The sequence below is a fragment of the Aedes albopictus genome, chromosome 2 (assembly GCF_035046485.1).
Source record: "Aedes albopictus strain Foshan chromosome 2, AalbF5, whole genome shotgun sequence".
NCBI classification, from domain to species: Eukaryota; Metazoa; Arthropoda; class Insecta; order Diptera; family Culicidae; genus Aedes; species Aedes albopictus.
Genome location: NC_085137.1, coordinates 422,483,903 through 422,500,923, shown reverse-complemented (window position 1 = coordinate 422,500,923; position 17,021 = coordinate 422,483,903). Strand labels below are relative to the sequence as shown.

The 17,021-nt window shown below is 38.6% G+C and overlaps 1 protein-coding gene and 1 long non-coding RNA gene across 2 annotated transcripts in view; one reads left to right on the top strand and one right to left on the bottom strand.

Moving 5' to 3' along the window:
* LOC109426683 (calcium release-activated calcium channel protein 1) overlaps nt 1-17,021 on the bottom strand; it is a 122,983-nt gene that overhangs the window by 13,333 nt on the left and 92,629 nt on the right. The window contains exon 3 of the mRNA XM_029869673.2: nt 2,412-2,555. Within this exon, the coding sequence (XP_029725533.1) occupies nt 2,412-2,555 (144 nt within the window). The remainder of the gene's footprint in view (nt 1-2,411; nt 2,556-17,021) is intronic.
* Nucleotides 3,419-8,596, top strand: LOC134288509 (uncharacterized). Its single transcript, XR_009997986.1, has 2 exons — nt 3,419-3,556; nt 6,698-8,596. It is a non-coding gene; the product is annotated as an uncharacterized LOC134288509 (long non-coding RNA).

The following is a 17,021-nucleotide window of genomic DNA, read 5'->3' as shown; positions in this document are numbered from 1 at the left end:
AATATAAATTCGTCTGTGTTGATTCTGTTTTTTTTTTGTTTTAATACGTGCTCACTTCTACCAAAAAATATAAAAAATAATAAACAATACACACAGCGCTTTGATCCTTCCTTTTATGAAATCGGGGCTTTATGTTAAATAAGGAAACCAATATCCCACATATTTTTGTTCCCTCAGCATCTGATTGTTTTCATATCCCAACCAGAAACCACAAAAACCATACATAATATAAATTTTCAAACAGCAACATCTGAGAATTATAATCTAAGTGCTACGCAGCAATCCATGCAGTTTTGGTTTGTTTTTCTTTTGTTCTGAATGGTTCTGTTTCCAAAAATGTTTACAGATTTTTTTCGAACAGAGGGGTATTTTTCTGTTTACAACGATGGACGCTTTAGTAAAGGCATATATAAAGTAATAAATGCTTGCATTATTGATTGCTATAAAGCTTTTAACATGGTAATGCAATTAAGCATTAAACAACGGCCCTATAGAACTTTACAGAACTGTCAAAATCTAGTAATGCTTCAATGCTTTCATAATGTAGATTAAACGCTTCATTACTTGACAGATGTAAAATAAAAGTTATCTTGCATTAGCTAAACTATTATACGATTGAATTAATGTTATGATATAATGCTTGTGGTTACTTGGGTTCAGAACAAAAGAAAAACAAACCAAAACTGCATGGATTGCTGCGTAGCACTTAGATTATAATTCTCAGATGTTGCTGTTTGAAAATTTATATTATGTATGGTTTTTGTGGTTTCTGGTTGGGATATGAAAACAATCAGATGCTGAGGGAACAAAAATATGTGGGATATTGGTTTCCTTATTTAACATAAAGCCCCGATTTCATAAAAGGAAGGATCAAAGCGCTGTGTGTATTGTTTATTATTTTTTATATTTTTTGGTAGAAGTGAGCACGTATTAAAACAAAAAAAAAAAACAGAATCAACACAGACGAATTTATATTCGAGAGTAAGATAACTGATGGCATTCAGACCCCAGCACATTTTTTAGAGTTGCTGAAAACACAACTCAATAAGGCACGAGCTAAGTATACGTTACCTTATGTTGCACATTTTTCCAGGTGCAAAATACATGGTGTCGTAGCACACAGCGTTAGCGCGTCCGAGTTTCATCGAGGTCCAGTTTCAGCAGTCTAGGTTCAATTCCCGAAATACAATAAAAAACATCAAAGTGAGAGTATCGGAACAGGTATGAGAAGATAAAAATAGATAGAAAAATGAAAAACATTCTTTTTCTCTTTTTGACATGATGCATTAAGTATGCATTCCATACGATTTGATTGCATTAGCTATATGGTGCAAGCATTTTATATGCTTTAGCAATCACCACATTAAAGCTTGCTTTAAATCAACAATAGTAGCGCCACTTTCGACTTTTAACCTACTTTAATGGTGCCTATATGACAAAACAACTTTATATCGCATGTCATATAATACACTATAAAGCGAAATTAATGCTCTATATCCAGCGTCATGGTTACTTGGGGACTTTTTGAAACATTGAAACATTGAACATTGCTAGAACAGACTTTCCATACACTTCATTACACTAGGTATATCTGTTCCCAAAAAATCCCCTTAATCTCATGCATGAGAGCCAAAAGGAACTGAAATGTATGATGTGCCTCTATAGTAACTCGATTGTGTTATAGAAAAAAAAATATTAATTTCTTTTCATTTCATTCACGATTGCAAAGAATTAATCAAATAAAATAAAACACCTAATGATATTCAACCAACAACACAAAACCGCAACAAATGAGTGCATGTTTGAGGAAACGTAAGAAACAACGTCGGGTATTGCGCGGAACCAAACAAGCAGCAGCCAGCGGTACGAAGCGGTTGTGTCACAGCGCGCGAAATTTTAATTCTACGGCTCTAATTATTTATAAACCACGGCATCAGCACCGAAAATCATCAATTCCCATCATCATGAGCGCAGCTCTCTTCTCGTACCTACACCGTGGCAAGGAATGTCCTGCCCGATGCGCAACGACACGAAAAACTAGAGGAAGACGCTTCCGTCGTAGTCGTCGTCGGCGGAATCGTACCCAGATCATCACCCCCATGATAGTGAACGCGATCGAGGTAAAGAGGTGAATGAGCCGCGAACACTAACTTATGCTGATGCTGTGCAGTTACAAATCATCATGGGTTGTCCCAGCCCACCAAACACTGCACTGCACAGGGCTAACCAACGAAACGGCGGCGGTCACGACACTGACCATGACACCTGCTCTTTTTTCGTCACTAAAATGTTTTGCGCGTTCCGATGAGATGACGCGATTTCATTCATGTTCATTAGCGTGGGATGCGTAAAAAGGGAATTCTTATACGCGTGAGGCGTATGGGCTTAGTTAAAATGCGTGACAAACTTACCATGGCAAAGCCGGACAGAAGCGCAGACGTTTTACTGGATGCTTTCAGCTTGGCTCGGCTGAGCTGCAGCTTCCGCCAGGACAGGTAGTTTGGGGAGTTGTATTCGTCGCCGGATTGTGACATTGTACTGATGTGTGAGCGTCTCTGAAAAATCGAAAGAAAAGGAGTTTTAATATGAAATCGAATAACTATAATTTACGAAAGAAAATCAAGGAAGGAACACAATCTATCGAAATCACTAGCACAAGCACCTCTTCTCCCAGGGTATGGCTGGGACCGCTTCCGCTTCCGGCACCGAGCAGGGTAGCACCGATCGACGAAATTCCGTTGTTGTAGGCAGCTAACCCGGCGGCGGTTCCTCCAGTGCCGGCCGCCGACGAGTGTTTGCTGGTCGCAGCACTAGCACCAGCAGCAGGTTTGTTGAATTGCTTGTAGTACGGCGAGTTCAAACAGAGATTCGATTGTGAACAGCTCGGATGTAAATGCATTGTCTCGTCATGAGGAAAGGAACGCTCGTTGGTGGACTTGCGCCGGCGCTCACCACCAATCTCCTAAGTACTACGATGCGCGGTATATTCTCTCTCACGTGTACGAGATTCTCACAAACGGCGATTTGAAAGGGGGATTTTTACTTCTATGTATGAATTGCACTCAACTGAGAGATAGTATCGTCTTTTGATTTGCAATGCTTTAATCACTACTTGTAACTTCCACTAAGTCACTTGCCTGGACATTTTTTTCTCTTGATAACTCCAAACCATATCGACAACATCGTCGTAAATTTGCTCACGTCTTTTCATACTCTTTCTCTGCAAAATTGCGATGTAGTGGACAGTTAGGGGAAAATTGAATAAAATGAATCAACAAGGCAGAATAAACCAAGCTTGATAATCTCCAACTTGTTAGTCCCATAATCCGATGCGTTCGGTAACAGTCTGCGGTAGCAGTCTCTTCTCATACTAAACGCTTGGAAGACGATCAGCGAGATCTCTCTCCATATACCTAGTCAGTCATAGATAGATACATCTACAGCGCGGTGGTGCTTGTTTTTGCGTTAGTTTGCTTTACGCTCAGTTCGGCGGGTGTTTTCGCCGGCACCTACATCTTACGTGTGTAAATACATAGTTAGGAACCGATCTTCTTACGTATGTACGAAATATATTGCATCGCCAAGTCGTAAATAATTTCTACGAATTAATAAGTGTGTCTCCTGGAACGTATTTGATTGTATGTGAGGCAAAGTGCGTTTGTCGAATTTTCATCTGTTGTAAACCGATAGAGAGTAAGATGTGATTGATAGACACGCTACAAGAACATCTGAAAACAGTAACAGTATCATCTGCTCTTGTATATAGACTGTTTCAGAAATTATAAATACACTAGCGATTGACTGTCACCAGAGCTCATAAAATGGAAGTTGCACAAAACTATAAAAATAATATATAAGACAGTGTAATATAAACAATCTCATAAATCATGTATTTGTTTAACAATCATTATGAAAATTAATATATCGATAAGAAAAGATGTTTCCTAATTGGTTAAAATTATTTTAGCCCGGAAATAGGTTCGGCTTTGCAGCTTTGTTTTTTGCCTTTCTCGTACACTAAGTGTACTGGAAAGGCTATATGCCCAAGGAACAATCAATCATTTAATCAACACTGTAACGACTTTTTTATTCTAAATTTAATTGAATAACAGTTTAACATTATTTCATCACAGTTTGTAATCAGACGTTGTTCAAACAAAAGTGGAGAAGTTATTCAGCAATCTTTTCTGCAAGCGCGATAGAGGCTTTACAGTAGGAAGTAATCTGGGTTATATCAGCCTTATATTAAACTTGTATTCAGCTATAATAACCTGCTGCAAAAACAAAAACAAATTGAAGTGCGAGGTGCACTCATAGTTCAATCATGTTTATTTGTCGCATATAAACGCATTTATAACACAGAAGCTCTTCTAAAAATTTCTCAACTTGGGATTAGAACTCGTGATTTCCCAATCACCGGTCGCACACACTAAGATTCAGATGTTCCAGCTCTGTAATTTTTTCACTGAGATCAGTATTTTTTCCATCTTTTTACTGAGTTTTCAATAGCCGATTTATCTCGGTACACTCGGCAATCGTTCACCAGTAACGATATTTACCGTGCATCAGTAGCTTTTGACAGTTTATTAGCTGAGCTCGGTAACTTATTTACAGAATATCCGCAAAAGAAATAACCGAGCGTACCGAGTTAAATCTGCTGTTGAGAACTCAGTTAAAAGATGGGAAAAATACCGAGCTGATTTTAGTGTGCATGCCTTACCGACTACGCCATCCTGGAATTGGCAAGATGCTCGCTGAGAGTGATACATCTTCACAAAGTTGTGAAAGAAAAATCTTCAGATTTTTGAAAGGTTGTAAATATTTATTGAAAAAAGTTGTGAAGATGACTACAACTTTGAAATTGCTACGAAAATTAGCAAATGTTTCGAATATTTCGCATTGGTGTGCAACAAACATCAATACATATTTAATAATGAGGAACGTTCCAGTACTGCTCTATTATACATAATCACTTTGATCTGTTGTTTAATCGAAAAGTGATAAGCGAACAAATAAATTATAAATCCGTTTATACAGCTTACTGTTAAACCATTATTGAACGTTCCCACAATAGCTGAAGTATTAAACATCAAAAGCATTTGTTCAATTTATGTAGACCACAATAATCAGCTTTCGGCAACTGTGGAACATAAGCTTTTTAACGCGTAGAAAAAAGTTCTTCTTCAGCTTAGCAAGGGCTAGTAAGGGCAAATCGAACAAACAAAAACGGCTGACGTTTGTTAAGCTTATAATTAAGTTGATGTTCACATACGTGCCAAATGTTGAATTTTGGCTTATTTACTATGTAAATAGCATCATTTCAGCTTATTATTCAGCATTTGGTTTTGTTTATCTGCGAATGTCATAAACCAGCAATTGTTCAACATGCATGCTTATTTATGACTTTGAATTGTTCCTTGGGTGTTCACTCCAAAAATGACTTTTTGTTAGAAGGCCCGGAGGGTCGAGTCACATATACCAGCGCTTCCCAAACTGTGCGCCGCGGCGCCCTGGTGCGCCGCGAACCTTTCCCAGGTGCGCCGCAAGATTTTGAGTTGTGGCGAAACAAACAAAAACAAACTCTTTATTTGAATTGCGGAACACCTTTAATTTTGTTTTCTTTAGTAAAACTAGCGTCGCTTCATATATTTTTTTTTATTTTTTAAACTTTTCACGAGTCTTCAATTGTTCCATAGGATTTCTAGAATCCTTTTTAAACATATCAATTGACACCAAATTTTAAAATGTTTAAATTTTGAGTTATTAAAATTGTTTTTGGCCCTTATAAGCTTCAGTTTAGATTTCAATTTTACTATAACTTGTCCATAGTTTTTATTTCAAGAACCTTATTTGCGTTCTTTTCAGAATAATTACAAGGTCTTCGGGACAGCTAGCGGCATGCAGGTTTGCCGTTGTGACATTGTGAAGAGCTACCTTTAACCTTTTTGAATACGTTTTCCATGCCCGGTTTCAATACTGGGGTTCCAGCCTCAAAGGGTTAAGTCGAAATTTATTAAAATAAAAAGTTCAATCAAAGCCCACCTGACAGGTTCTTTACAATCTCTTCATGTGCCAAAATTTTCCAAAATAAATAAAAGTTTTTGAAAGTGTTGCTTTGCAATTTCCGTAAAAAAAAAGAAACTTTGGTCAAGTTCTGTGAAGTCATTTTATTTCAATTGAAATTCTCTAATTATTGCAAACGCTTTAGAATTTTTGGCTGAATTATTAAAAACCAGCAGTTTGTTTTACCTGTACATCTGAGTTTTTTGCTCTTTTATAATGAAATCAACATGATTTTTGAAATTTTACAAACATATTAAAATTATCTTTGAGAAATTTATTTTAAAAAAATGTTTTACAAATTTTCTCTGAATTCTAAGAAAACATGATATAAGAAGTGTTTCACGATTTTGCCTTTGACATTTTAAAGTGAAAGCTATTTATAATTTAAAAAAAAATACCTTTTTAAAATCATTGGAGCGCCGCGACTTTTTTGGAAATTTCAAAGGGCGCCGCGATAGCAAAAAGTTTGGGAACCTCTGACATATACCAATCAACTCAGCTCGACGAATTGAGGTGATGTCTGTGTGTGTGTATATGTGTGTGTGTGTGTGAGTATGTGTGTGTACAAAATAAAATCACATCACTTTTTGACATTAAACCTCAACCGATTTTAATGACCGACGGTTCATTTCAGGGCCCATATAGCCGAGGCGGTAAACGCACGGGTATTCAGCATGACCATGCTGAGGGTGACGGGTTCGATTCCCGGTCTGTCCAGGATCTTTTCGTAAAGGAAATTTCCTTGACTTCCTTGGGCATAGAGTATCTTCGTGCCTGCCACACGATATACACATGCAAAATGGTCATTGGCAGAGGAAGCTCTCAGTTAATAACTGTGGAAGTGCTCATAGAACACTAAGCTGAGAAGCAGGCTTTGTCCTAGTGAGGACGTTACGCCAAGAAGAGGAGAGGAGGTTCATTCGACGCGGAATCTGGTCCCATTGTTTCCTATTGAAAATGGTTCGGATCGGTTCAGCCGTTCCGGAGTTATGACCATTTAGGTGTTCCGGATCGGTACCCCAGGAAGGGGCCAGATATGAAAATGCTACAAAACCATGCATGCGACATATCAGACCACGGCTATTTCGATAACCTGACGAACGGTAAGCAGGAAAATACTCTCAGTCCATATCTGAACCAGTAGTATTCCGGAATCGGTTCCGGATGTCCCGCCGGAAGTGGCAAAATATAAAAGTGAGCCAAATCCATGCATGCGACACATCAAATAGCAGCTTTTTCGATAACCTGATGCACAGTGAGCAGGAAAATAGCCTTTGACCCAGCAGAGACTACCGATAGTGTTCCGGAACCGGTTCCGGGTGCCCCGCCGGAGGTGGGCAAATATAAAATTAAACCAAACCTATGCATGCAACACATCAAATCGCGTCTCTATAGATAATCTGATGAACGGTTAGCAATAAAATGGAATCAGACTATATTTAGGAAAACCAGTAGTATTCCAGAACCGGTTCCGTGTGTCCTGCCGGAAGTGATCAAATGTAGATGGGAACCAAACCCATGCATGCGACACATTAAATAGCAGCTTTTTCGATAACCTGACGAACGGTAAGCAGGAAAATAGCCGTTAATCACAGCAGAAACGAACGGTAGTGTTCCGGAAGCGGCTCCGGATGCCCCGCCGGAAGTGGTCAATTATAAAAGTGACCAAATCCATGGATGCGACACATCAAATAGCGGCTTTTTCAATAACCTGGTGAACAGTTAGCAGGAAAATAGCCTAAGATCACAGCGGAGACTACCGGTAGTGCTCTAGAATCAGTTCCGAATGTCCCGCCGGAAGTGGTCAAATGTAAAAGTGAACCAAATCCAGGCATACAACACATCAAATCGCGGCTCTTTAGATAACATGGTAAAGGGTTAGCAAGAAAATGGTTTCAGGCCATATTTGAGACAACCAGTAGTATTCCGGAACCGGTTTCAGGTGTCTTGCTGGAAGTGGTCAAATGCATATAGGAGCCAAACCCATGCATGCGACATATCAAACCACGGCTTTTACGATAACTTGATGAACGGTTTACAAAAAATAGACTCAGATCACATTAGAGACTACCGGTAGAACCCGTTTTGTATGTCCCGCCAGAATGACCAAAATGTAAAATGAATCAAATCCATGCATCAACATCAATTTTCGGCTTTTCAGAAAACCTGTTGTACAGTTAGCAAGAAACTAGTCTCAGACCATATTTGAGACACTAGGTACAGTCTTGGAACCGGTTCCGGGTATCTCACAGAAAGTGGTAAAAACAGTTAAAATAATCGATGCAAGCGATAAATATGTGTAAGAGAACAAAATCTTGACAAAACTGATGCAGGCTCATCAAATCACACTTTCTCATGTTACTGAGGTGTAAATATACAGTAGATTTTTTTTTATTTAGATTTTTTGGTCAATTTTTTTTTTTGAATCTAGTAAGCAATGATAATAAAATATAGCCTGAAGTGTGCAGGACAAAGTTTATCGAAGACTGTAAAGTGATTTTTGGTTATGAAATAAATTATATTTTTAAGCTTATTATTATCGTGTTGGTATTGATGGATCTCCAGTAATAGTAAAGGTGATCACGCAGTCAACTAAGAGGTCTGATATTTTTCAGCTTTGCCTATAAATTGAACATAACACCGGAAATATGTGCCATCTGTAAGTTTTCCAACTCGACGGTGGCTTGAATAAAATTCTTGCTTTTATAAATAAAGTATTCACAGGATTCAGGATGCTTACGTCGATGGAAAGATCATGAGTACGCCTCCAAACATCATCGCCCCACCGCAAAATCGCTAGCGTAGAACGATCGACGCGCCACCATTTCTCGGATACTTTTTCAAAACGACGTATCAACATAGGATTTGCGTATATTATACGTCGTTTTGAAAAAGTATCCGAGATTTCTCGAATGTTGGAGAGCACAGGTACCCTTTTCGCGGTGTTGCTTCACCGTTAACAACACCGCGAAAAAGGCACCTACACCCACCACTATTCGAAAGATGGTGGCGCGTCGATCGTTGCAGTTTATCGTTTGACAGTCAATCACTTGACCTAATTTACAGCTCTTTTATCCACTAGGGCATTGCGTGAGCGATTCCAATTGGCGGCTACACTTACATTTTGTACAGCGCCTAAATGTATTCTATTCTTATTCTAATTCGAACTGCTAGCCTCTGCGCTGCTGTCACTTTTCTACCCTGTCCATGATAGAATGATGAGCACGATGTTGCTGTGTGGCTTTTGTTCCATTTCCAGTCCGATTGGGGATCCATTATGAGTTGCCGTTGGCCGATATCCAAGTTTCCGGGTCCGTTAGAGCATATGCTCAGAAGAGGGTCAGGTGTCAGCTGCTCTCGGGGGGAAAAGCAACTGACGAAAAATTGCAAGTGCCGGGCGGGGATCGAACCCATGACCATCCATTTATGAAGTGAACGTGTAGCCATTACGCTACGGGCCCCGGCTTGCAGCCTTGTTTTATTGGAACGAACTATTTAATTTTGTCCGACGCATACCTTGCTTACAACGTGGTAGTTTAGACTAAGCCCTAGTCGCGCATTGGGGTAATTATGACCCCTAAACGTACATTAGGTCAGCGAGGTGCGCGCAAGCTAATGACCGAAAAACGTTAAATTCGTACATGTGGTCAAGATAATTAGCTCCATATGTTTAGTTTTCCGAGGGGGATCATATCATATCTCATTAGGTAGTTCGTTTACCCATCGAACAATATAGTAAACAATAAAGGTACAGATTACACATCGAGCGCAATAATCGATATGCCTCTTGATATGCCTCCATTAATTTTCATAAAATAGATAACATGCTCATTAAAATGGATTATAAATTTACTATTAGCATGTCCCTTCCAAAATTATAGAAATCGTATGCCATTGTCCCGATCTACAGCTACCCAATATTTAAACGAATTACAATTCGAAACAATGTAATAATAATTATCCCCAACTTTTTTATGTTTCCAAAACACTGAATTCCTAATCTAGCTAACGTGAAAGTGTCAATTACAAAGGATGCGAAACATCAATGCCCACCTGATGATATTTTTGATAAAAGGTTTAATATTTTTGATATTTATCATAATATTGATACCAGATCGGGCTGTCCTCCCCCTTGGTCCGACGTTTCGACGGTTCGGTGACTTTCCAGGAAAAAAAAAAACACTGGTTGTTCCTTGTCTAATGGAATCGTTGTTCTGTTACGATCAGTATAAGGTTTTGGTCGGTACGTGACACATGATTGGGCAATATTTTAAAAATTCTAGTTTTAGTCACTCTGTGTTCGGGCACTATTCCAAGAAATTCACCATTTTTTTCAAACTTCTTTACGGAAGTATCACTTTGCACAATTTATCACGAGTCTCTTCATGAACCCGGCACTATTCTAAAGACCCAACAAAAATCTCTTCGTATAAAGTTTGTTAGACCGCCTTTATGGATTTTTTTTAGAATTTTGAAGAAATACTATAGTTGGGAGAATACAAATTTCATTTCGACTTTTATCTTCACCCCCTTTAAAAGTGTTGGACAAGATAAAAAAAATATTTATCAAAATATAGAGTCTGGCTAAAAATTATTTAACAAATCCGATGAGTTTTTAACATTTTTCAGATTAAATACTTTATTATTTTTATCCCCCGCTTGACCAACCAAAGAGTGGTGGAACAAAAAGTGAAATATATATTTGTAACGGCCGTATTGTTTTCCGCTAATTTCTAACTTCCAGTGATTTTTAAAATACTTTGCCAAAAGGCTTCAGTATTGGCGCAATTATATTGATGATTGTTTTCACGCGTGGCAAGGCAAGACCTCCTGTACACTCGTTGCCTGTCTAGCAATACTCGGCCTTCAGTGGCATTAAAACAGCATTTGTGATGGAAACTAAAGCAAATCGATCAACACACCAAATACCTAAACTAGCAACGAAGCCATATAATTATGATATTAATGCTGAATTATTATAAACATTTCATTAGAGCAAAAGCATGAGGGCCAAAGCTAACACTACATACAAGTTGACGGGCCAGAAATTAAAATACGACTATGGAACAATTTTTTCAAAAAAATTTCTGAACTTCGCGGGTCAAAATAATTTAACTCGAAAGAAATATTAGAATTCTAGAGATGAGAATGAAACTATTGTTACAACACTGTTCAGTTTCTAGAGAAATTTTAGTGCTTATTGAATATATGAGAATTCTTGTAGAATTTTGGAATTCGTTTCAGTTATAACCCTCCTAGAATGTAAGGATAAGCGCACCACGCTGGCATAGTGTACGTCCAGCGTTTCTGGCTGGGTCATAGTGACCCCAACATCTTACTAGGGTTAAGAAAAATAAAATGGCATTTACAAAGCAGGACCCCACGCTGGTTCTTATTGATGTTTCTATGTTGTATAAGAGCTTACTGAAATCTAACGACAAAAATAGAATCTTCAAATTCTCGTAGAATTTGGATCGAACAATTTTTGTTAATTTTGTTTACAATATTCAAGTGTTCTCAAAAGTTTACAACAACTTTCACATTGACATAATCTGACGATTTCTCGCAATCTATAAAAGAAAACGTGTATGTATACATTTATAAATACGCACTGAAATATCAAACTATTTATTTTAATTATACTTCACTAGGAAAATTTTTACTCAAAAATATTACTTGAAAGGCCAAATTAAGTCTTAAGATGCGGCCCGCGGAGTACTTTAGGACGAATCGAATTTTTTGAACGACTTTTTGAAATAACTCGTTAAATTTATTAAGAAATCAAGCAAAAAAAATTGCTGATCAATTTTCACAGTTTTGAACACAAATTAAATGATAAATAAACAAAAAGAACAATTCGTTCTGGTAAGATTCGAAATCGTAACTCCGAAATATTTCGGCATTTCAGCTAAATTACGAAGCCAGCTTATAGTTATTTATAAGTGGTACGAATCAAATGAAAGTTTGTTAAAATGCAATCTTGAATCATTTAAAAATTAGTTGCAGTTTTTAAGCGCAGTCAATGCAACGCTGAGCAAATACTTCACATTTCGCCTTTCCGAAGAACATAAAAACACACGAAGTTTTTGACAAAATTCTCAACAAATCTCAACTTGGTTGCCAATATTGTTTAATTTTCACTGCTTGTTTAAATTTCGCACATTTTTCGAAACAAAACTTATGAATCCAATTTGAATTGTCCAAGCGAAACTCCTGAACGAACTTAAAGAAAAAAATCTCAGGCGAGATTCATAAAGCGTCTCCTGTGCCCTTTTGGCGAAACTTTTGGATACATTTTTGGAGAAACTCCAGGAAACTCCAGAAGAAAAATTTTAAGCAACTCTAAGCGAAATATATGGAGAAACTCAAATCATCCTGGAGAAAATAAACCTGAAGAAACTCAATGAGAAAGTTGTAGCGATTCTACATGGAAATTATAGGAGCATCTCTTAGAAAAATGTTCTGATGCCACTCTAATAGGAATTTCTTAAACAACTTTAGAATAAATTCCTCGAACAACAAAAAGAGAATTTTCAGGTGTAACTACAAACAAGATTCCAGGACCAACTGCATCAATACACAAAAGATGCCTAGAACGCCTGAGGAAAATTTGAACAATAAATTTGAAGCAACTTATGCAGCAAATTTAGAAGATAATGTTAAAGAAACTTCCGGAAAGAATTGTTAAAAATTTAATTTTTGAAGAAATTTAATGATGAAGTATTTCATCAACTTTAGAAGAAGCTTATGGAAAGAATTTACTGAAATCTTCAAGAAACTCCTGGAAAATTTTCGAAAAAATCCGGAGGCTATTCTAGGAGAATTCATGAAAACGATTAATGAGGAATTCCTGAAGTAACTTCAGGGCAGTTCCAAAGGCAAATCTAAGAGGAGTTCTTGGAGGAGTTCCAAGAGAATTCTAAAAAAAACTAAAAGAAACTTCCTGAAATTAGTCGAAAACCTTCTGGAGCAACTCCACAAGAAATTTCAGGAGAAAATCCAGCAAACCTTTTTGGAGCAATTCAAAAGAAATTCTTGTAAAAGCTGCTTGACAAGTTCTTGAAGTGGCTTCAAGGCAATTCTTGGGGCAACTCCTAAATTGTTTGTTTGAATTTCAATTTGAAGCTCAAACGTTTTTCTCAACCAAACTTAGAATCTAAATTGAACTCCACAAAGGGCAATAGATTATAAAGTTTGACCCTTACACAAGTTCTGAACAGTTCAGATTTTTAATAAATATACTTTAGAATTGTTCTTTTTGTTGTTTTTGTGCATCGATGTTTTATGCGGCTCGCAGGTCGATCTCGAATTGCAAATTTGGCCCGCGGTATCCCCTAGCCTGAGCACCACTGAGCTGCATAAACATATTTTTCATATTTTTTTGTAGTGAACAACGAATTCAATGAAATTTTGAACGTTTATCAACAATATATTAATGATTCACAAGTCTTTTAAAACATATGTAGGTACTAGGGTAGCGAACCACTTGGGCAGCGGCCGGTATTTTAGGTAGTCTTCGCTACACCTCAGTCAATTCCAAACCAATAGACTTGAAATTTTGTACCCAGCTAGATACTATACGTATCTCATCGCGTTCCAAAAATTGTGTCAATTGGTTCAGAAATGGCTGAGTTGTAGCAGAAAAGTGTCCAAAATAGGACCCCTGCCGAGATGGTTCCATTTCCCTATTTGAAAGTTGAAAGAAACTATGATAGTTTGACACTTTTTGGATCTTTTTTGAAAAAAAAAAGTAATTTTTTCCATCAATGTCATTACATTTAAGTTTTGATATCTAGATATTTTCTGTTCCCAATACTATAATAAAGGAATATAATTATCAACTCGACAAAGAAGTGATTACTTGTCGAACACATTATCAGCAATGCTCCACTTGATAAAAATTGGTTTTCAAATTGCGAATCATTCAAGCACTTGCTAAACCACTTAAAGTGCTGCGATACTACTCAACGTAAACATGCCGGAACTAATACTATGAAAAAAAAACGGCGACTGAAAAACAAGTTCCTCCAATTATACCTACTAGACGTTCGTTCAACGATAGCAATAAAATTGATGGACTAATTTCGCACGCTGCCTATCTTTGGAAGTGCAAATGGGTTTAACCTGATAGAACCATTCCAATTGTTTTTTTCGAAAATTCCTAACACTTATCTAATGGGAACAGCGCCTAAGTCTTCTCCTTATCATTTGTGTAATTAATTTGATGTCCTTATCCAGCTAACAATTGGGTAACATATTAATGAAACTGGTAACAGGGCGCGGCACTTTCAAATTGCATAAATCAAACACAACTGTAGACGTTCGCGCTACAAACGATCACGAAGCAATAAACCATTAGCCGCGTTGAACCGAGAGACACTAAACAACACCGAATCGATCGCGCAAACAAACTGAAGAAAACGGATATTGAATCAACAAAACCAATTTATATGTGCATCGTTTTACACTCTGCCAAAAGGGTTACTACATTCACATTTCACCAGAATACGATCACATGGAACACTGTTGAAACATGAGACGATATTTCTCGTGACACGATCTCACCACACTTGCGACATTTTTCACTTTCACGATATTTTTACAAAGACAACCCGCCCCGACTGCAGTCGGACTCATAATTTTATTGAAAAATAAAAAGTGAGAAACGACCCGACCACAGCTGCCAGAGAAACACAAACAGCCAACGATTTGGGGTGGAGAAATGAAAAACCTACAACACCGACGACGTCGACGACGACTTGTGTGCATTGGGTAGAGACCGCGATCGCGAAATACGATGAACGAAACACCAACCAGTCAGTGACTAACCTATCTATGGCCTAGTAGCTTTGGGTTAGCCCTGTATCGCTTCTCCTGGCGGGCGGCGGCGTGTTGCTCCGCTCCAAGCATGAGAATCATGTTGACATGGGGGCGGGTGGTGCTGGAGCTGGAGGAGGTTCCAAAGTGCGTGTTGGTTCGTATCGAAGGGCCAGACGACGACGCACATGTGGATGGAAAATCTGTGCTCCAAAGTGTGCGACCGGTTTAAGTCGGTTACCCAGACTAGCCCAGCCGTAGCCATAGATATTTGAGTCACTGAGTCGATCGCGTGATTTTCAAGGAAAACTCAAAAGAGATCGGACGCATGAGAAAGAGAAAAAGAGTTTATCTTTATGTGGCGCCCTGTTTGCTGGATGCAATGACGTTGTTAATAGATACAATGAAACAATTTAATCAACACTGAATTAGTTTGTTTTGATTGCGGTGTACTGTTTGATTGAATAACATATTTGAATCATATGAAATGCGAAATCCATGATATCTATGATCACTATGAGCCATTTTGCATGTGTTATGCTCAAGAAAATCAAGAAAAAAATCCATTACCAAAAGTTTCTGAGCCGACTGGGAATCGAACTCGCCACCCTCAGCGTTATTGCGCTGAGCTCAACTGAAATTGTACGGTTCAAACCAGATAATTCCTAGATTCAAACTTCAATATTGCATGGGTTCTATTGAGATGTTCCAGATATTAGCATTTTTACCCAAGAATACCTCCAAAATTACCTAGACTTAAACCGTGCCAAATTCTCAAATTTACAGCCGCAAACCAAAATAATTGCACAATTCGAAGAGCCTAAAGTCAGGTTCATGAACGAAACAGAACAACGCTCGCATTTCTTCACTATTCAATGTCGCAACAACACCATTCGTCACAATTTGGCACTGATCCAGATTCTTTCACACCTAATAACTTCACACCGACGACAGGGGAAAGCGTGGCATTCTAGAGGCACGTTGTGATAAATCAAAATTTTGTGTGCGCATAAAACAAACCAAACGGCCACGAAGTGTGAGTGACCTGATGGTTGAAAATTGGGTGGGGATGAAAATAATATTGCAGTGTAAACGTAAACTGACGATAACCATTTACCTTCTTTGAAATGAAGAGGCAATGATAAAAAACAATACGATGTCTGTCTCACATCTCACCAAAGCATTCTTTCGCTAATGGCGCGAATTAGGTGAAAACGAAAGATTTTTTGGTATACATCCGTTGTTCGACTGGCCCCAATACAAGTCAGTGAACAGGTGATGCGTTGGGACCTGGTATTCACAGCATTCCTGGAGGATGTGCCGTGCAGTAAAGATCTGGTCCCTTGTCAACCGGCCGTCGATGAAACCGGCTTGATAACTTCCCAGAACTCATTCGTTGTAGGTAACAGACGACGATGAATCGGTGAAGATGATCTGGAGTAGCACTTAATAGGCAGCATTCAAAATGGTGATCGCTTTAAAGTTTTCACATTCCAAATGATCGCATTTTTTGTGAATTGGGCAGATTACCTCTTCCTTCCACTCCTCCGAGAGCTGTTCGGTTCCCCAGATAATAACTACTAACCGGTGCAGACAGTTGGCCAACTTTTCTGGGAACATCTTGAAGAGTTCAGCTGCGATTTTGAACTGGTGAATGGTACCCTGAACTACCCTTAGCGTAAATGTTGGCTCATTTCCGTCCGCTGCTGCATGAATATAGTCGTTCCCTCCGTTGTCGTGATCTCCTATGCCTACGTTTTCCGCGCCATTGAGGTGCTCATCGAAGTGCTGCTTTCATTTTTTAATTACCTCAGCCCGTCCGTCAAGAGGCCTCCGTCCTTATCACTGGGATTCTGGTAGAACTTCCGCGTTTCTTGGGAACGGCACAGCAGTTCCATTTCTTCGCACTCCGCTTCCTCCAGGCGGTGTTTCTTCTCCCTGAAAAAGGCGGGTCTGCTGTTTCCGCTTCTGTTTGTATCGTTCCACGTTCTGTCGGGTTCCTTGCTGCTGCATTACCGCTCGTGGTTCGTTCTTCTCCTCCAAAATCCATTCGTTATGTTGACTCATCTCCACGTACCCAATGTTGCTATCGGTCGCGTCGTTGATGGCTGCTTTTACTGGTTCTCCAGCAGTCCTCTAGA